We start from the raw sequence: 12,735 nt of genomic DNA, 5'->3' as shown, positions 1-12,735 counted from the left end.
ATTACTGTGTTTCTAGTATCATCCAGGTGAGAGCATGTGGCATTATTCTTCAGTGGCAAATAAAAATTGACTTTGGGCAAGTTTAAAAAAAAGCATTAACGTAGAACCCAGTGTGGGAATCAATCCCCTAACCTGACAGTGACATACCGCTCATTTCATCTCAGTCAGTATACAGTAGGCACCTACTGCATTGAGTGGTAAAATATAAAAAAAACAACTCTAAAAATATATTAAATGCTCAATATGACACATTAAATATCTTAAATAATAAAGCATTTACATAAATACATGTGCACAAATAAACAGCAAAAATAACATGTATATTATAAGCATTCAACATTAAAACACACATACTGTGTGTGGTATTTGGTTTAAATAAATACTTGATTGCTCCATTTTGGTAAAAACACTCCAGAAGGAACAGTGTGTAACATTTAGGGGGATCTACTGGCAGAAATGGAATATAATATTAATAGGTATGTTTTCTTTATTGTATAATCACCTGAAAATACGAATTGTTGTGTTTTCATTAGCTTAGAATGAGCCATTTACATCTACATTGGGAGTTGGGTCCTCTTCACGGAGGCGGCCGCTATGTTTCTACAGTAGCGGGAGAAGTTTCAGTTGGTTGCAATCTGCAACCTCACCGCTAGATGCCGCCAAATCCTGCACACTGCTCCTTTAAGAGTGAATAATAAACATTCAGTTGAAGGTGAATGAGTGAATGAGACTGCACAGTATTTAAAGCCGGATATAGAAAATGCACGGCAGCGACAAACATTCATATACAATCGGATAAAATGCAAAACGCGTCTCCACTCACTCTCTGATTCTGAGGAAATAAAATAAATAAATATTTTAAGTTGACCTAATTCTAGCTGGATTTTTTGATGCTAGTGATCCGTCCGCTGTGGTGTTTCTACGTAACATTTCTCAGAGATGAGCTGTGAGTCACTGATTGTGAAGCAGGACCGAGACACTCCTTTCATCATCTGTTGAGGAAGTGAATTGCTACTGAGCTCACAATCAGTAGTAATAGCAGCCAAAACTGAGATGAAAAATATAAAACTTTTCTTTAAAAAGGTACCCTGTAGAGATTGTACAGAGCAAAGTTTTGATGAGCGAGTCTCAGTTTCGTTTGAATCTCATGCTTTACTAGTACATGGAAGCCATAAAACATGCAGATGTTGAACAGCTGAAACACCAAACAGCTGGAAGAATCAGAAGAAACAGTTGTTGGCAGTCGTTGTACTTAGAAACTTTGCAATGCTCTGAATGTAAGTATAGCCGTTTTCTACACAGGGTACCTTTAAGAAGTGTTAATGCGCCACGGACAAGAACTAACAATAATCATAATTCATTGCATATGTGCACATTTATGTCTGCATCCACGTTAGGATGAATGAAGCAATAATTCAAAGTAATTATTTATCACCTTAGAGGAAGCATAATGTGACGAAAATTATGAGCAATTCTGAAAATCAGTTTTTCATAACTGTTAACGATAAAATCATATTTAAAAGCTTTGACACAGCGTGTGTGTGTGTGTGTGTGTGTGTGTGTGTGTGTGTGTGAACTTCAACTGAAGAACAAGAGGCAGAACTGGCACATTCACTTTTCAAAAGCATTTCCACAAAGAATCCTTCATAAACAAACTAAATCCTTTCACTGGCCGATCGAAACCTCCAAATTAATGTCGCATAATGTTCCTCCCTGTTCTTCAAAAGTGCCACTGTAGACTATAAAGATGGACGACGTGTCTCCACGTCCCCCCACTGTACAAAAGTGAAGCCAAAATATCCCGGATACAGGAGCTGCCATCTTGAGATTTTGACGTCATTTGGAGCCAGTCTGCATAGTAATAGTTTTATATAATAATAATAAAAATTAAAAACATAAATATAAAAAAAGATTTTACACAGATTTGTGTTTCAGAAACATCATCGTGTCTGCTGACACGTGACGTCTCATCCCCTTTTTAAAGCATCAAATAACTAATTAAAACCAAACTTATCAGAAAAATGAACACTTGAACACACATCAGCGTGATGAGAACTACCTAAAATGACATAAAGCATCTTTGGGAAAAATGTATTTGAAGTGTACTTTGACATTTTAGTTATGGATTTATGACCTATACTGCAGCCAGCCACCAGGGGGCGATCCAGATGTTTTGGCTTCACTTTTGGGGGTCTTGTCGTCCATCTTTATAAACAGTCTACGAGCGCCAGAAAATCTGTATGATAACATCAGCGACTACCAACCAGAGAGAGACTCAGTCCAGCTCGTTCCACCAGTCTGTTACATTGTGACGTCACAGTCCGCCTTTGCATCGCATCATCAGCCAATCAAACCCCTTCGTCAATCTACCGCACAGCGGTGCCGTCACACGCCGGCATCAAACCAACTTAATTCACCTCTCATCTGTTTACGTCCTTCACTGACCGACAGACTGCGCTCTTCGTCCGCTGCTTTTGCATTCCTTCGCTGCAATGTCACACGATGATTTCGTAGAGTCTGCCGACGCGGCCCAGCCACTCGCGCAGCGCCTGGCGGACGCGGGCGTCGGTCACGTGGCAGGTGAGCTGGCTGAGGCAGGGGTAGAGCGCCGGCTGGAGCGCCAGGAACGAGGAATCTGACAGGAGGAGGACCTGATTGAGGAGAGTCAAGACCATGTTGGTCCACGCCTGCAAGGGGAGAGAAACAGTTTCAACAAAGCTCAATATACAAGCAGACATTTGTCATCTGGACAGAAAACAAACGCGCCTCAGGGGGCTTTGTTATGGGGTACAATGCCAGCCTAATGTAACACCTAACCCTGATGTAAAACTAGTCCTAATTATCAGTCCTTAATGTTAATCCTTGCTTAATCAAACCTCCTCTAATCTGACTTTACTCTAAATAAACAAAACAAAGTTTAAACTTGTGTGACAGTAAAACTGTATCTGTATGTATGTGTACCTGTATCTGAGCCTCGGAGTCCCTCAGTGAGATGCTGTGGGAGCTGATGGTGGATCCGGACCGTGGTCTCTTCTCCTGTCTCAGAACCTCAGGTCCTGCACTGACTGAATGCCTTAAGGGGGGACCCTGCTGGTCCACCAGATGCTGGGGCCTCTGCGGGGGCCTTTGTGGCTCCACGGGGCCCCTCCTCTCCCCGCCTCCTCCTCCTCCTCCTCCTCCTCCTCCCGCCCGGCCCTGCTCCTTCATGAACAGGTTGACGTGGCTCTGCTGCGGCTGCTGCTGCTGCTGTTTCCTGCGTTTGTACTCCATCATCAGCTTGCTGATGGTTTTGTCCGTGGCGATGGTGTACAGTTTGTTCCCGGCGCTTTCCCACCATTCCTTTCTCCTTCCCGGTCCGGCGCTGCCAGGAGCTCCTCCTACAGAGCTGCCTGTGATGCCGGAGTCCCTCCTCTCGCCGCCCGTCCGGAAGTGGGGGGGCAGACTGCCTGTGCAGCTGTAAAGAGAGAGGAAATGGTCACTCTGATTGGACAGGTGACTACATTAGTACATCAATCAAATGTGTAACCAAACACATCTGTGGGGTTACATGCTGGTGGCAGGTGAACACAGCTGTATTCATCAAAATAAAAGCACCTCAGGTCAATCTGATGTGTGATATGACTAAAGTCAGACCTGACTCCTGGACTGGGTGTGAGCGTGTCCCCTGGCGACGCTGCACTGTCCGCTGCCTGAGACCTGTTCCCGCCTTCCTCTGACGGCGTCCCTCTCGCCGACAGCCCGCCTGCTGATGTCGGGGTGGACGTCTCGGACTGGAAGAGAGGCAGGAAGAAGACGTGATCTCCTCCTCCACCTCCTCCGCCACCTCTCAGCAGCGCCACCTCCTCCAGCGTGCTCTCCAGGTCGCAGTGCATCTGGATGTAGCTGTTGCAAAGATCCATGCACAGCTTGTAGAGGCGTTTGACCAGCCACGCCCAGTCTGCGCTGCTCAGCGGCTGCACGCTGAGGGACGGGATCGGGGCTCGCCAGTGGTGACGTTTGTCCCGACCGCGAGGGGGGCTGACCTGCCGGAGGAAACATAGAGCAAAGTGGATGATTTGATTTTAGATATTACAACATTAGTAATACGGTTTTCTTGTTACATTCGGAGGGTGAAAAGTTCAGGAAACCCTCCGAGGACTGGGCTCAATAAACAGGATCAAACTATAAGAGAAAAAAGAGAGCAGCAGGAGGACTAATCCCAGCAAATCTTTTATTTTTGTTGTTTCTGTGGTCACCTGTGACCTCTTTTTAATTATTTATTTGCGCTCAGGGACACTATACAATGATCAACATCATTGTAAATATGCCAGTGTAGCCAAAAGACAAAAAACATAATTACAGATTCAACCTGTCAGTGCACCTGCTCTGTTTTCTTTCTTTATTTGCTTTTGTGTCGATCACTGCTCATCATTTCTACACTGTTCTTCTTCTGCTTTTTATGTCAAATAAAAGGAAAACACAACATTTTCTGTGCAGTTGATGATTTTTCCTGGTTTGTGTGTGTGTGTGGGCATCACCTGTGCCGTTTCCTCAAAGATGTCTTCGTCCTCTGAGGAAGCAGAGCCGGGGTGAGAAGAGTCAGAGCTCCCCTCCTCTTCCTCATACAGCATCCTCTTCACCTGAATACGATGCAAGGCATGAATCATTTCTCATTTGATGTCTGACATACAGTATTATTATAGCCTTATAAAGTTCTAGTTTCTACCTGCTGTGCGGTCATGCTCTCGGCTTGGCTCAGCGTGGCACACAGCAGCGCCTGGAAGTACAGGTTGAAGCTCATGGCAGACTGGCGGTAAAGATTAGCCGCTCCACAAACACCCGACACCTTCATCAGCAGGTACTTCAGACCCGGCCGGGTGTCAAAGTCCCGCGCTGTCCTGCAGAACAAGACATCAGGAGGTTAGATAGCTGAGTGTAAAGCTGATCGACATTATTATTATATACTGACTCTCTTAGTTTTTATTCTTCAAACCAGCCGGATTATGTATGCATGTCTGACTTTCTAGCTGCAGTAACCTGTAAGAGTCCAGCAGCAGATCCAGGATTATGGCTAAATTCGTCATGGAGATGTAGCGCAGGAAGCCTGCTGAGGCCCGGCTGGGGTCAGAGGTCACAGGCGTGACTCTTTCGTTTCCTTCAGGCTGCTTGACGAACTCCTCCAGCAGGATGTCGTAGAGGTTCTGGAGCAGGACCTGGTGGGACAACAGGCTCACCACGATGGTCCGGAACGGGATCCTGCAGGATTCAGAAACCAGGTCACAATGAAGGATCAACAGGGACTCGCACATTTAAACAGGACTCATATGTCATGCTATGGACAGGAAGCTACGAGCGACACATGACTCAGCACAGTACAACTGTGTACAATGAGCACAGATATGCAGATACACAGTAGCGCTGCACGATGCATCATATTTGTATGTTTACAGTGGTGTGAATTCCCATATTAAACCCATAACAAAAGGCTGTGTGTTGTCAGAATGCTGAATCCATAATAGACATGGAAAATATAATTTCAGAATTAAAATCATTTTCGTTACATTACACAGCAAATTTGACCTAATTTTCAGGATTCATAACACCAGCATTCAACAAATGCATCACACACCACATATTTTCTCCACATTGTGCAGCTCTACAGGTGGATACGTTGGTTGTACAGATCCATGCAGAGCCATAATGTTAAAACTGACAAGCACAATGTCACAGAAAACAGCCTTACCCAATTTTCCTGCAACCACAGCAGCAGAGAGACAAGCAAATACAGTTAGTAGGGGTTAGATTAAAGTGAATTTGGCTGCATCTCTGTTACCAATCATGTTGAACGAATGAAGATTGCATGTACGTTTTTGGTAAAACTGATTTGCTTTTCTTTTCTTTACTTCACCCCAAAAAATGGCCATTTATATATCAATTACTCACGCCGTGCAACACAATACCAACATGACTCTTGTTGTTTAGAGTGTATTTTGGGGTGAGGAGCAGGAGGATGTAATTTTAGTTTGGGTGTGAAGTTAGAAAATGAAACCATGTCAGTTAATTCTCATCACACGTGGAGCGAAACATGCTGCTGTGTGTGTATTAGTGTGTACGTTGTCCACCTCTTCTGAGTGTGTCCGTTGGACTGCTGGTCAGTCGGCAGCTCGATGATGAGAACGCAGGACTGAGCGTGCTCAAAGCCCTCCTTGTTGTTGGGCGTCTTTGGAGAGCACTGGGTGTCTAACATGAAGACCTGGGACACAAAGAGGACGAGTCAATAATACAACTGTAGTTAAAACAGTGATGCTGTCCAGGTAATTTCTGCTTATTGAAGTTTCTTTTTTTGAGACAGATGTGGTCAAATTTGCCGCATAATTATGTTGCAGCAACGCAGAACTAACATTCATATGAAGAACTTGACATTCACACTGGCAGGAGGATGTTTGACTTCATGGTTAATTCATGAACTTTCAGGCTCATTGTTGTCCTGAGAGCTCTTTTATTTCTTGCGAACCGATCTTTTAAAAGGGGACAACTAAGATTGCAATTTACCTTTATGGTTAAAAAAATAAACAGCCCAATGAACAGGCAAATACAAATTGGACTCGACCGTAGCTGGACCACTTCGCTGTCCCACTCTATAGCACATAAAGTCATGGTTATCATACAGTATTTAGGTCACACTGACCTGCTGAGCCATCGCTTTGATCCTCCAGTACTCGGCCTCAGCTGACGGAGAGTGGGACGGAGCCGCCACCTTCACCTCGCAGGCGTCTCCAGAAAAACTGTCTGAGCCGCTGTGAAAACATGCCAGAAGGTTCTACAGAGAAACACACAGAGAGAGAGAGAGACGTTAACATGCAGTTGCTCTTGCATCTGTTTCATGTTTATACATCATTGGATTACTGGGACGACCGGTGGATGAGTCTCACTCAAAATATACTTTCCCTGGATACACAAATGAAGTAAAACAACCCTGCATACACTTTCAGTACACAGTAGACATGAACTTTATGCATGATGCAGACCCCTGTTTTCATAATACAATAATACTTTTACTATTATATTATATTATATTATATTATATTATATTATATTATATTATATTATATAGTCTCTCTGGTAAAATGGTGACACTGGTGAATCCATCACTAAACTACAAGTGTGACCAGCTGAAAAAAATGCAGATTTCCGCCCTGATGAACTCGACATATTACACAGTTTAATACAGTTTATATATATACATTTTACAGGATGTGACCTGAATACAGCGCTTATAAAAAAATGCAGCTTTTCTATAAACCCAAAGGTTTAAGGTCACATGTTGACGTGTCTGAGAGCATAAGCTACATGTTAAAGGCTAAGCTTTATGTTGAGGGCTGCCAGCGTCCTACAAACATTACATATTCTCCTATGAGTTATTTCACTTATAATCGGGTATTTTAGCAAATATTTTTCCATAGCAAATACGAATGTACTTTTTTTTAGTTCATGCAGCACCTCTGAGAAGTCTAAATTTCCCTGACTTGAATAACTGTGACATGTTTGATTGGACACGAAGAAATTAAACAGACAACAATGAATCTACACAATGAATAAAAACAATCAAACATACTTTCCATCTAAGATGTTTTATCCAGTTGTCAGAAAAAGTACCTGAAGGGACTACAGCTGCAACGATAAAATAAACTAAACTAAAATAAACTATTAAATGAACTGCCAAGTACTTTGATAATGGATTAATCTTTTATTCCTTGGCTTTTGGCTCAGCATGAGAGTTGCCTTGAGAGTCCTTTTTCCTTTCCTATTGGTCTTAACGTTTTTATTATTTTAATATCCTGCTGGTTTTAAATTGGTCTTAGTGTTTTATTGTGTTGTTTTGATGTTTTTTTATGTATAATTGTACAGCACTTTGGTCTACTTTCATTGTTTTTAAATGTGGTTTATAAATAAATTTGGATTGGAATCAGTTTGAGTATTTTTTTAAGAAAAAATAAAAATAAAAATTCTCTGATTACAGCTTCTTAAATGTGGATATTTTCTGGTTTCTTTCCTCCTCTATGACAGTAAAGTGAATATCTTTGAGTTGTGGACAAAACAAGACATTTGAGGACGTCATCTTGGGCTTTGGGAAACACTTATCGACAATTTTTCTGACATCTTATAGACCAAACAACTAATCGATTAATCGTGAAAATAATCAACAGATTAATCAACAATGAAAATAATCATTAGTTGCAGCCCTAGAAGGGACATCCAAATGGATTATAAAAAAATGCAATATTTTAAAAACCCATTTAATTTTATCTTCTTCCTAATAATGAATCATACATTTAAATAAATAGATCAAATAAATCTCCCATGGTTGAGTATTCATACGATGTCCTGACTCTGAAGTTAAACCCAGCAAGAATAAATCTCTACATCATCAAACATCAGTAAGACAAGTAACTAACCTGCTACTATATGTCCCATTTTACTATTAGTTAATTAATATCTACACACAAGTAAAACACGAAAAACTGCCCGACATACTCAAAGTCACAGTTCAATGTGAGCTGTAATTGCAGCTGTAAAAAGCCTCCAACGTGCCACTGGATTACAGGAGCTCTTACATAAACGGCCGTAAGTCCTAAATAAATATGACGTGCTCCATAAAACAAAACTATTAACATAAACATGCAACATAGTCACAAAAGCTGTTACATAAACAAAATAACTGCATTTATCTGTCGATGTGACTAAGAGCATCTTAAGCTATATGTTGAGATTGTATATATTAAACTGAGTTTTAAGCCCTAAACTCTTGATGCATTGTAGAGATAAACACAAGAGTCTTTAATAACCTTTGACTCAGTTGCTCATCTGTGAGATAAACTCCAGCACAAACAAAGGACTCCACAGTTCATCTTTTTTTTCTTTTCAGAATTCATTAGGGCTGCTCGATTATGGCAAGAATCATAATCCCGATTATTTTGATCAATATTGAGATCATGATTATTAAACACGATTACTCATTGACTTTGGAAACATCGTGCATTTAGAAAGAACATTTTGCAGCCTATATTTTAACGTTAAATGCATCAATCTGGTGCAATTTGAGAGGAAAATTAAGAGGCAGATCTATGAAGAACAATTTAATCATAAACATATTGGTTGTAGAGATATGAATGGTGATGACACGGCAAAAACGATAATCATTTTATGTCGATTATCTTGTTTTCATAATCGTTGAAAGCACAAATAATTGAAATTCGGATAATTGCACCGCAGCTAGAATTCAGAGCAGATCTATGATTGAGGGATTGCTTCCACACGGCTCTCAACATGGCGACAGCTGAGAAGATAACTGGGCTAACAGCACAAACAGTTCAAACAACGACAACAGTGTGGAAAGAGCTAACAGTGTTAGCACGAGGGGGATCTGGAGGGTGGGGGCTACGCTATGCTAACCGCCGTATCGGTGCAGTGCAGAGAGGCGGCCATGAGCTAGCCAGTCGGACACACACACACACACACACACACACACACAGAGACTCTCATGCACTAAAAGGCACACGCAGCCGGCCCGGCTATGTCAACAGAGCACCGAGAACAACACACACAGAGGGAGAGACCGACTTCATTCTCTGCTCAGGTAGACATTACTCCTCTATATCTTTACACAGCAAATAGTTGTTTGCTGCTATATTAATTCTCTGGATATCATATAGAACATCTTTAACGATTTGCTGAGGACATTAAGAACATAGCTCGGCAAATAATCACAACTCATTTGGGCTGTTACAGTCCTAAAATCAGAACTACTGGATACAAGCAAAGAAAATCTGGCAATGGTGGTAAAATCACCATCATCATTATCATTACCATCATCATCATCATCATCATCATCATCATCATCATCTCTCTCTCTCTGAAACAAACACACACGCACACACACACAGACACACAGATGTGGCTCTAAGCTGTAAAGCTGCTTAACTGCAGTCAGTCAGCTGCCACAGAACTGCAGGAACACACAACATCCACCGATGAAATGCCTGGCGACGTCACCTCTACTGAGCACATGCACACACACACACACAGACACAGACACACACGCATACACGCACACACACACACACACACACACACACACACACAGCGCTAGCCAAGGTTAGGAGTTGTTCCCCGTGTAGCTGAAATGGAACAGCAGGGGGTTTGATTCCAGCTGAGGACAAACTCTCTAAATCTGTGACCTACCACGCTGCTAAAACACAGCAGCTCCCATCATTAACAAATTAACACAGTCTCCTCATTTGTCATGAAGCTGAGCAGGCTGGGAAATCGTCTCAAACAGTATCACTCAGCATGGTTTTACCCACAGCTCAGCTTCACTAAAGCTGTCCCCAAAACCATTTTTTGTGCTCCGGAGCTTCGGTAGTAAGCAACAGCGAATACTCAAAGCTTCGGCCGGGCCAACCCCGGTGACCGGAGGAGCGTTTTAACTTCTCAGTTAGTAGGCAACACACACTCATGTCATTAAAGCAGCACAATTTCTCTGTCACACTATCAGACGCTTCCTCCACACATGCTTATTCTAACAAAAATGTGTCATGATGAGTCTGCACACGCCTGTGTTCGCGCTCAGCCTTTCGAGCCCTCTCCCCCTAAACAACACCGTTCTGAGGCTGCCGTGTCCACTCTAAGCGTCTTCTCTCCTCATTCTTCTGCGTGCGAATGTAAGTGTACCTCAAAGTCACGTTTGTGGGCCCTCTCCACCTAAACAGTGGCATTTTGAGGCTGCACTGCCCTGCTGTAAGCCGGTGCACGATGCAGCCTGTTGAGGCTTCCTCTCGGCTCTTTTGGTCCGAGCCCCTCGTGATATCACTCCGACACAAGCAACGGCAATGAGGGGTCTTGGCTCGTCTCCATGACATGACTCGGGAAGACATTTCTCCGTTCTCGGCTGAGATAGACCGCACAGCGCTGCAACACGTGTCTTTTGATTTAATTAAAAGGCATTCATTTCTAAGGATTCTGTTATTCTACAGTATTGTTGTTTGTATTTTCCAAAAGGTTTGGTGTGTTTTATGCATGCTTTTAATCCAGAGGGGTTAAAAAAACAACAACAAATATCTGAATACCAAAATTGAAAGTCGATTACCTACCCAATGAACGAATAACCAAATAGTCGAAAATTCGGTTCCAGCCCTAAACTTTACACACACTTATTCTTTGTTAAGATAATCAATAAAACCCTGACAGATATTATTATTTAGAATCATGTACTAGTCAGGTATTGAAAAAAAGCCTTGTTTTTTGGTTTTGCAACCAAAACTCAAGTGGCAACTCTAGTATGTTAAACTTTCAGCTGCAGTCAGACATTTGGATGAACTACAGAAGGTGTGAAAGCTTTAATGTCTTTTATCTTCATTTTCAACAGAGAGAAGAGACAAAAAGCCTCCCTGACACAGTGAGGAAACAAACATCTGTCGGTGTGTGTGAGGTTAACTGGGGTTATCGAGCTTAACGTGGAGTGTCAGCATGTTGACAGTATTAACGGCAAAGGCTTTCAGATTACTTCTGTCAGAACCAGCAGCTTCAGATTGGGAGTGGATTACGTGGTTTACTACAGGAGACTGGTCTGCTGAGTGGGTTTCTAGATTTGTTAATTTTCTTATCTGCATATTCCTGTTTACATTGTGTATCTGCTGACCTGTGACATGAGATGCCATTTTATGTCTGTACGCCACTTTGTGTGAGTGTGTGTGTGTGTGTGTGTGTGTGTGTGTGTGTGTGTACCTTGACAGGCTCTAGCGTAGCAGAGAAAGCGTCCTGCAGAGCGCAGCAGGCCAACCTCCACATCTCCTCTGTGAACACTGGACCCACTGTGACCAGAATATACCTGGAGAGAGACGGGGAACAATACAAACAACAGTGCGTGGATCAGACTGAGAAACAGGCAAACATCCACTTTCGAACGCATTGTCCAAACTATTATTTAAACATAAGGCTGGTATTATTTTGTATTTTTGTCATTGTAAATAACCCAAATGTGTTAGTCGAGTGTGCAAAAACAAGCACTTTTAGTGATGTAAACTGACGGTACCAGGTTGCCCCAAATTATTACATTTCAGCTCTTTTAGCAGCTGGTGGCTGCAGCGTAATCCCTCAATACTGGACCGATTTCAAAAAGTCATTAGTCTTTTAGACACAAAAACATGGGAAAATAGGATCCAGGTTGAAAAATACCAAAGTTATCTTTTAATAATTTAGGCTATCATTAAAATCTGCGAGTTAAAACATGCACTCCTAAGTGAGAGAGAGAGTCAGTGACAGATGTCTAATTGACAGGAAGGATGTGTGTTGTGTCGTCACCTGATGCAGGAGCAGCCCACTCTGGAGATGGTCTCTGCAGGCTCCGACACACAAGCCACAAGAAGCTTGAACAGATCCTTCAACATCAGGTTGATCAGAGACTCGTAACCGACATCTGCAATAAGATGTAACAGACAGACAGACAGACAGACAGACATACAGACAGGCAGACAGACCGACAGACCGACAGACAACAACACAACAACACGACGTAGCCCGTTAGCACGTGGGGTAAAGATGGAGTGGCCACAATTTAATATGACTAAGGAGGAGGGCGGTGGAACAACGAGTCATCCGTCACACTCTACTTCACTTCGGTGCACGAACACAAATTGTACACGAGACAAACAATAACAATTCATCAGATCTGTGATAGTGCACCTTCAGTTTAGAATA

The 12,735-nt window shown here is 42.4% G+C and overlaps 1 protein-coding gene across 1 annotated transcript in view; it reads right to left on the bottom strand.

Moving 5' to 3' along the window:
* Positions 1–1,350: 1,350 nt before the first annotated feature.
* Positions 1,351–12,735, bottom strand: part of arfgef3 (ARFGEF family member 3) — a 58,265-nt gene continuing 46,880 nt past the window's right edge. The window contains exons 33-43 of the mRNA XM_037782825.1: positions 12,340–12,454; positions 11,764–11,866; positions 6,668–6,799; positions 6,102–6,232; positions 5,723–5,731; positions 5,017–5,235; positions 4,706–4,877; positions 4,518–4,619; positions 3,634–4,022; positions 2,962–3,454; positions 1,351–2,687 (exon numbers count right to left, since the gene is read on the bottom strand). Of these exons, the coding sequence (XP_037638753.1) occupies positions 2,496–2,687; positions 2,962–3,454; positions 3,634–4,022; positions 4,518–4,619; positions 4,706–4,877; positions 5,017–5,235; positions 5,723–5,731; positions 6,102–6,232; positions 6,668–6,799; positions 11,764–11,866; positions 12,340–12,454 (2,057 nt within the window). The 3' untranslated portion in view covers positions 1,351–2,495. The remainder of the gene's footprint in view (positions 2,688–2,961; positions 3,455–3,633; positions 4,023–4,517; positions 4,620–4,705; positions 4,878–5,016; positions 5,236–5,722; positions 5,732–6,101; positions 6,233–6,667; positions 6,800–11,763; positions 11,867–12,339; positions 12,455–12,735) is intronic.

The sequence above is a fragment of the Sebastes umbrosus genome, chromosome 10 (genome assembly GCF_015220745.1).
Source record: "Sebastes umbrosus isolate fSebUmb1 chromosome 10, fSebUmb1.pri, whole genome shotgun sequence".
NCBI classification, from domain to species: Eukaryota; Metazoa; Chordata; class Actinopteri; order Perciformes; family Sebastidae; genus Sebastes; species Sebastes umbrosus.
Note: the sequence above shows the minus strand (reverse complement) of the source record. Positions and strands in the feature narration are given on the sequence as shown.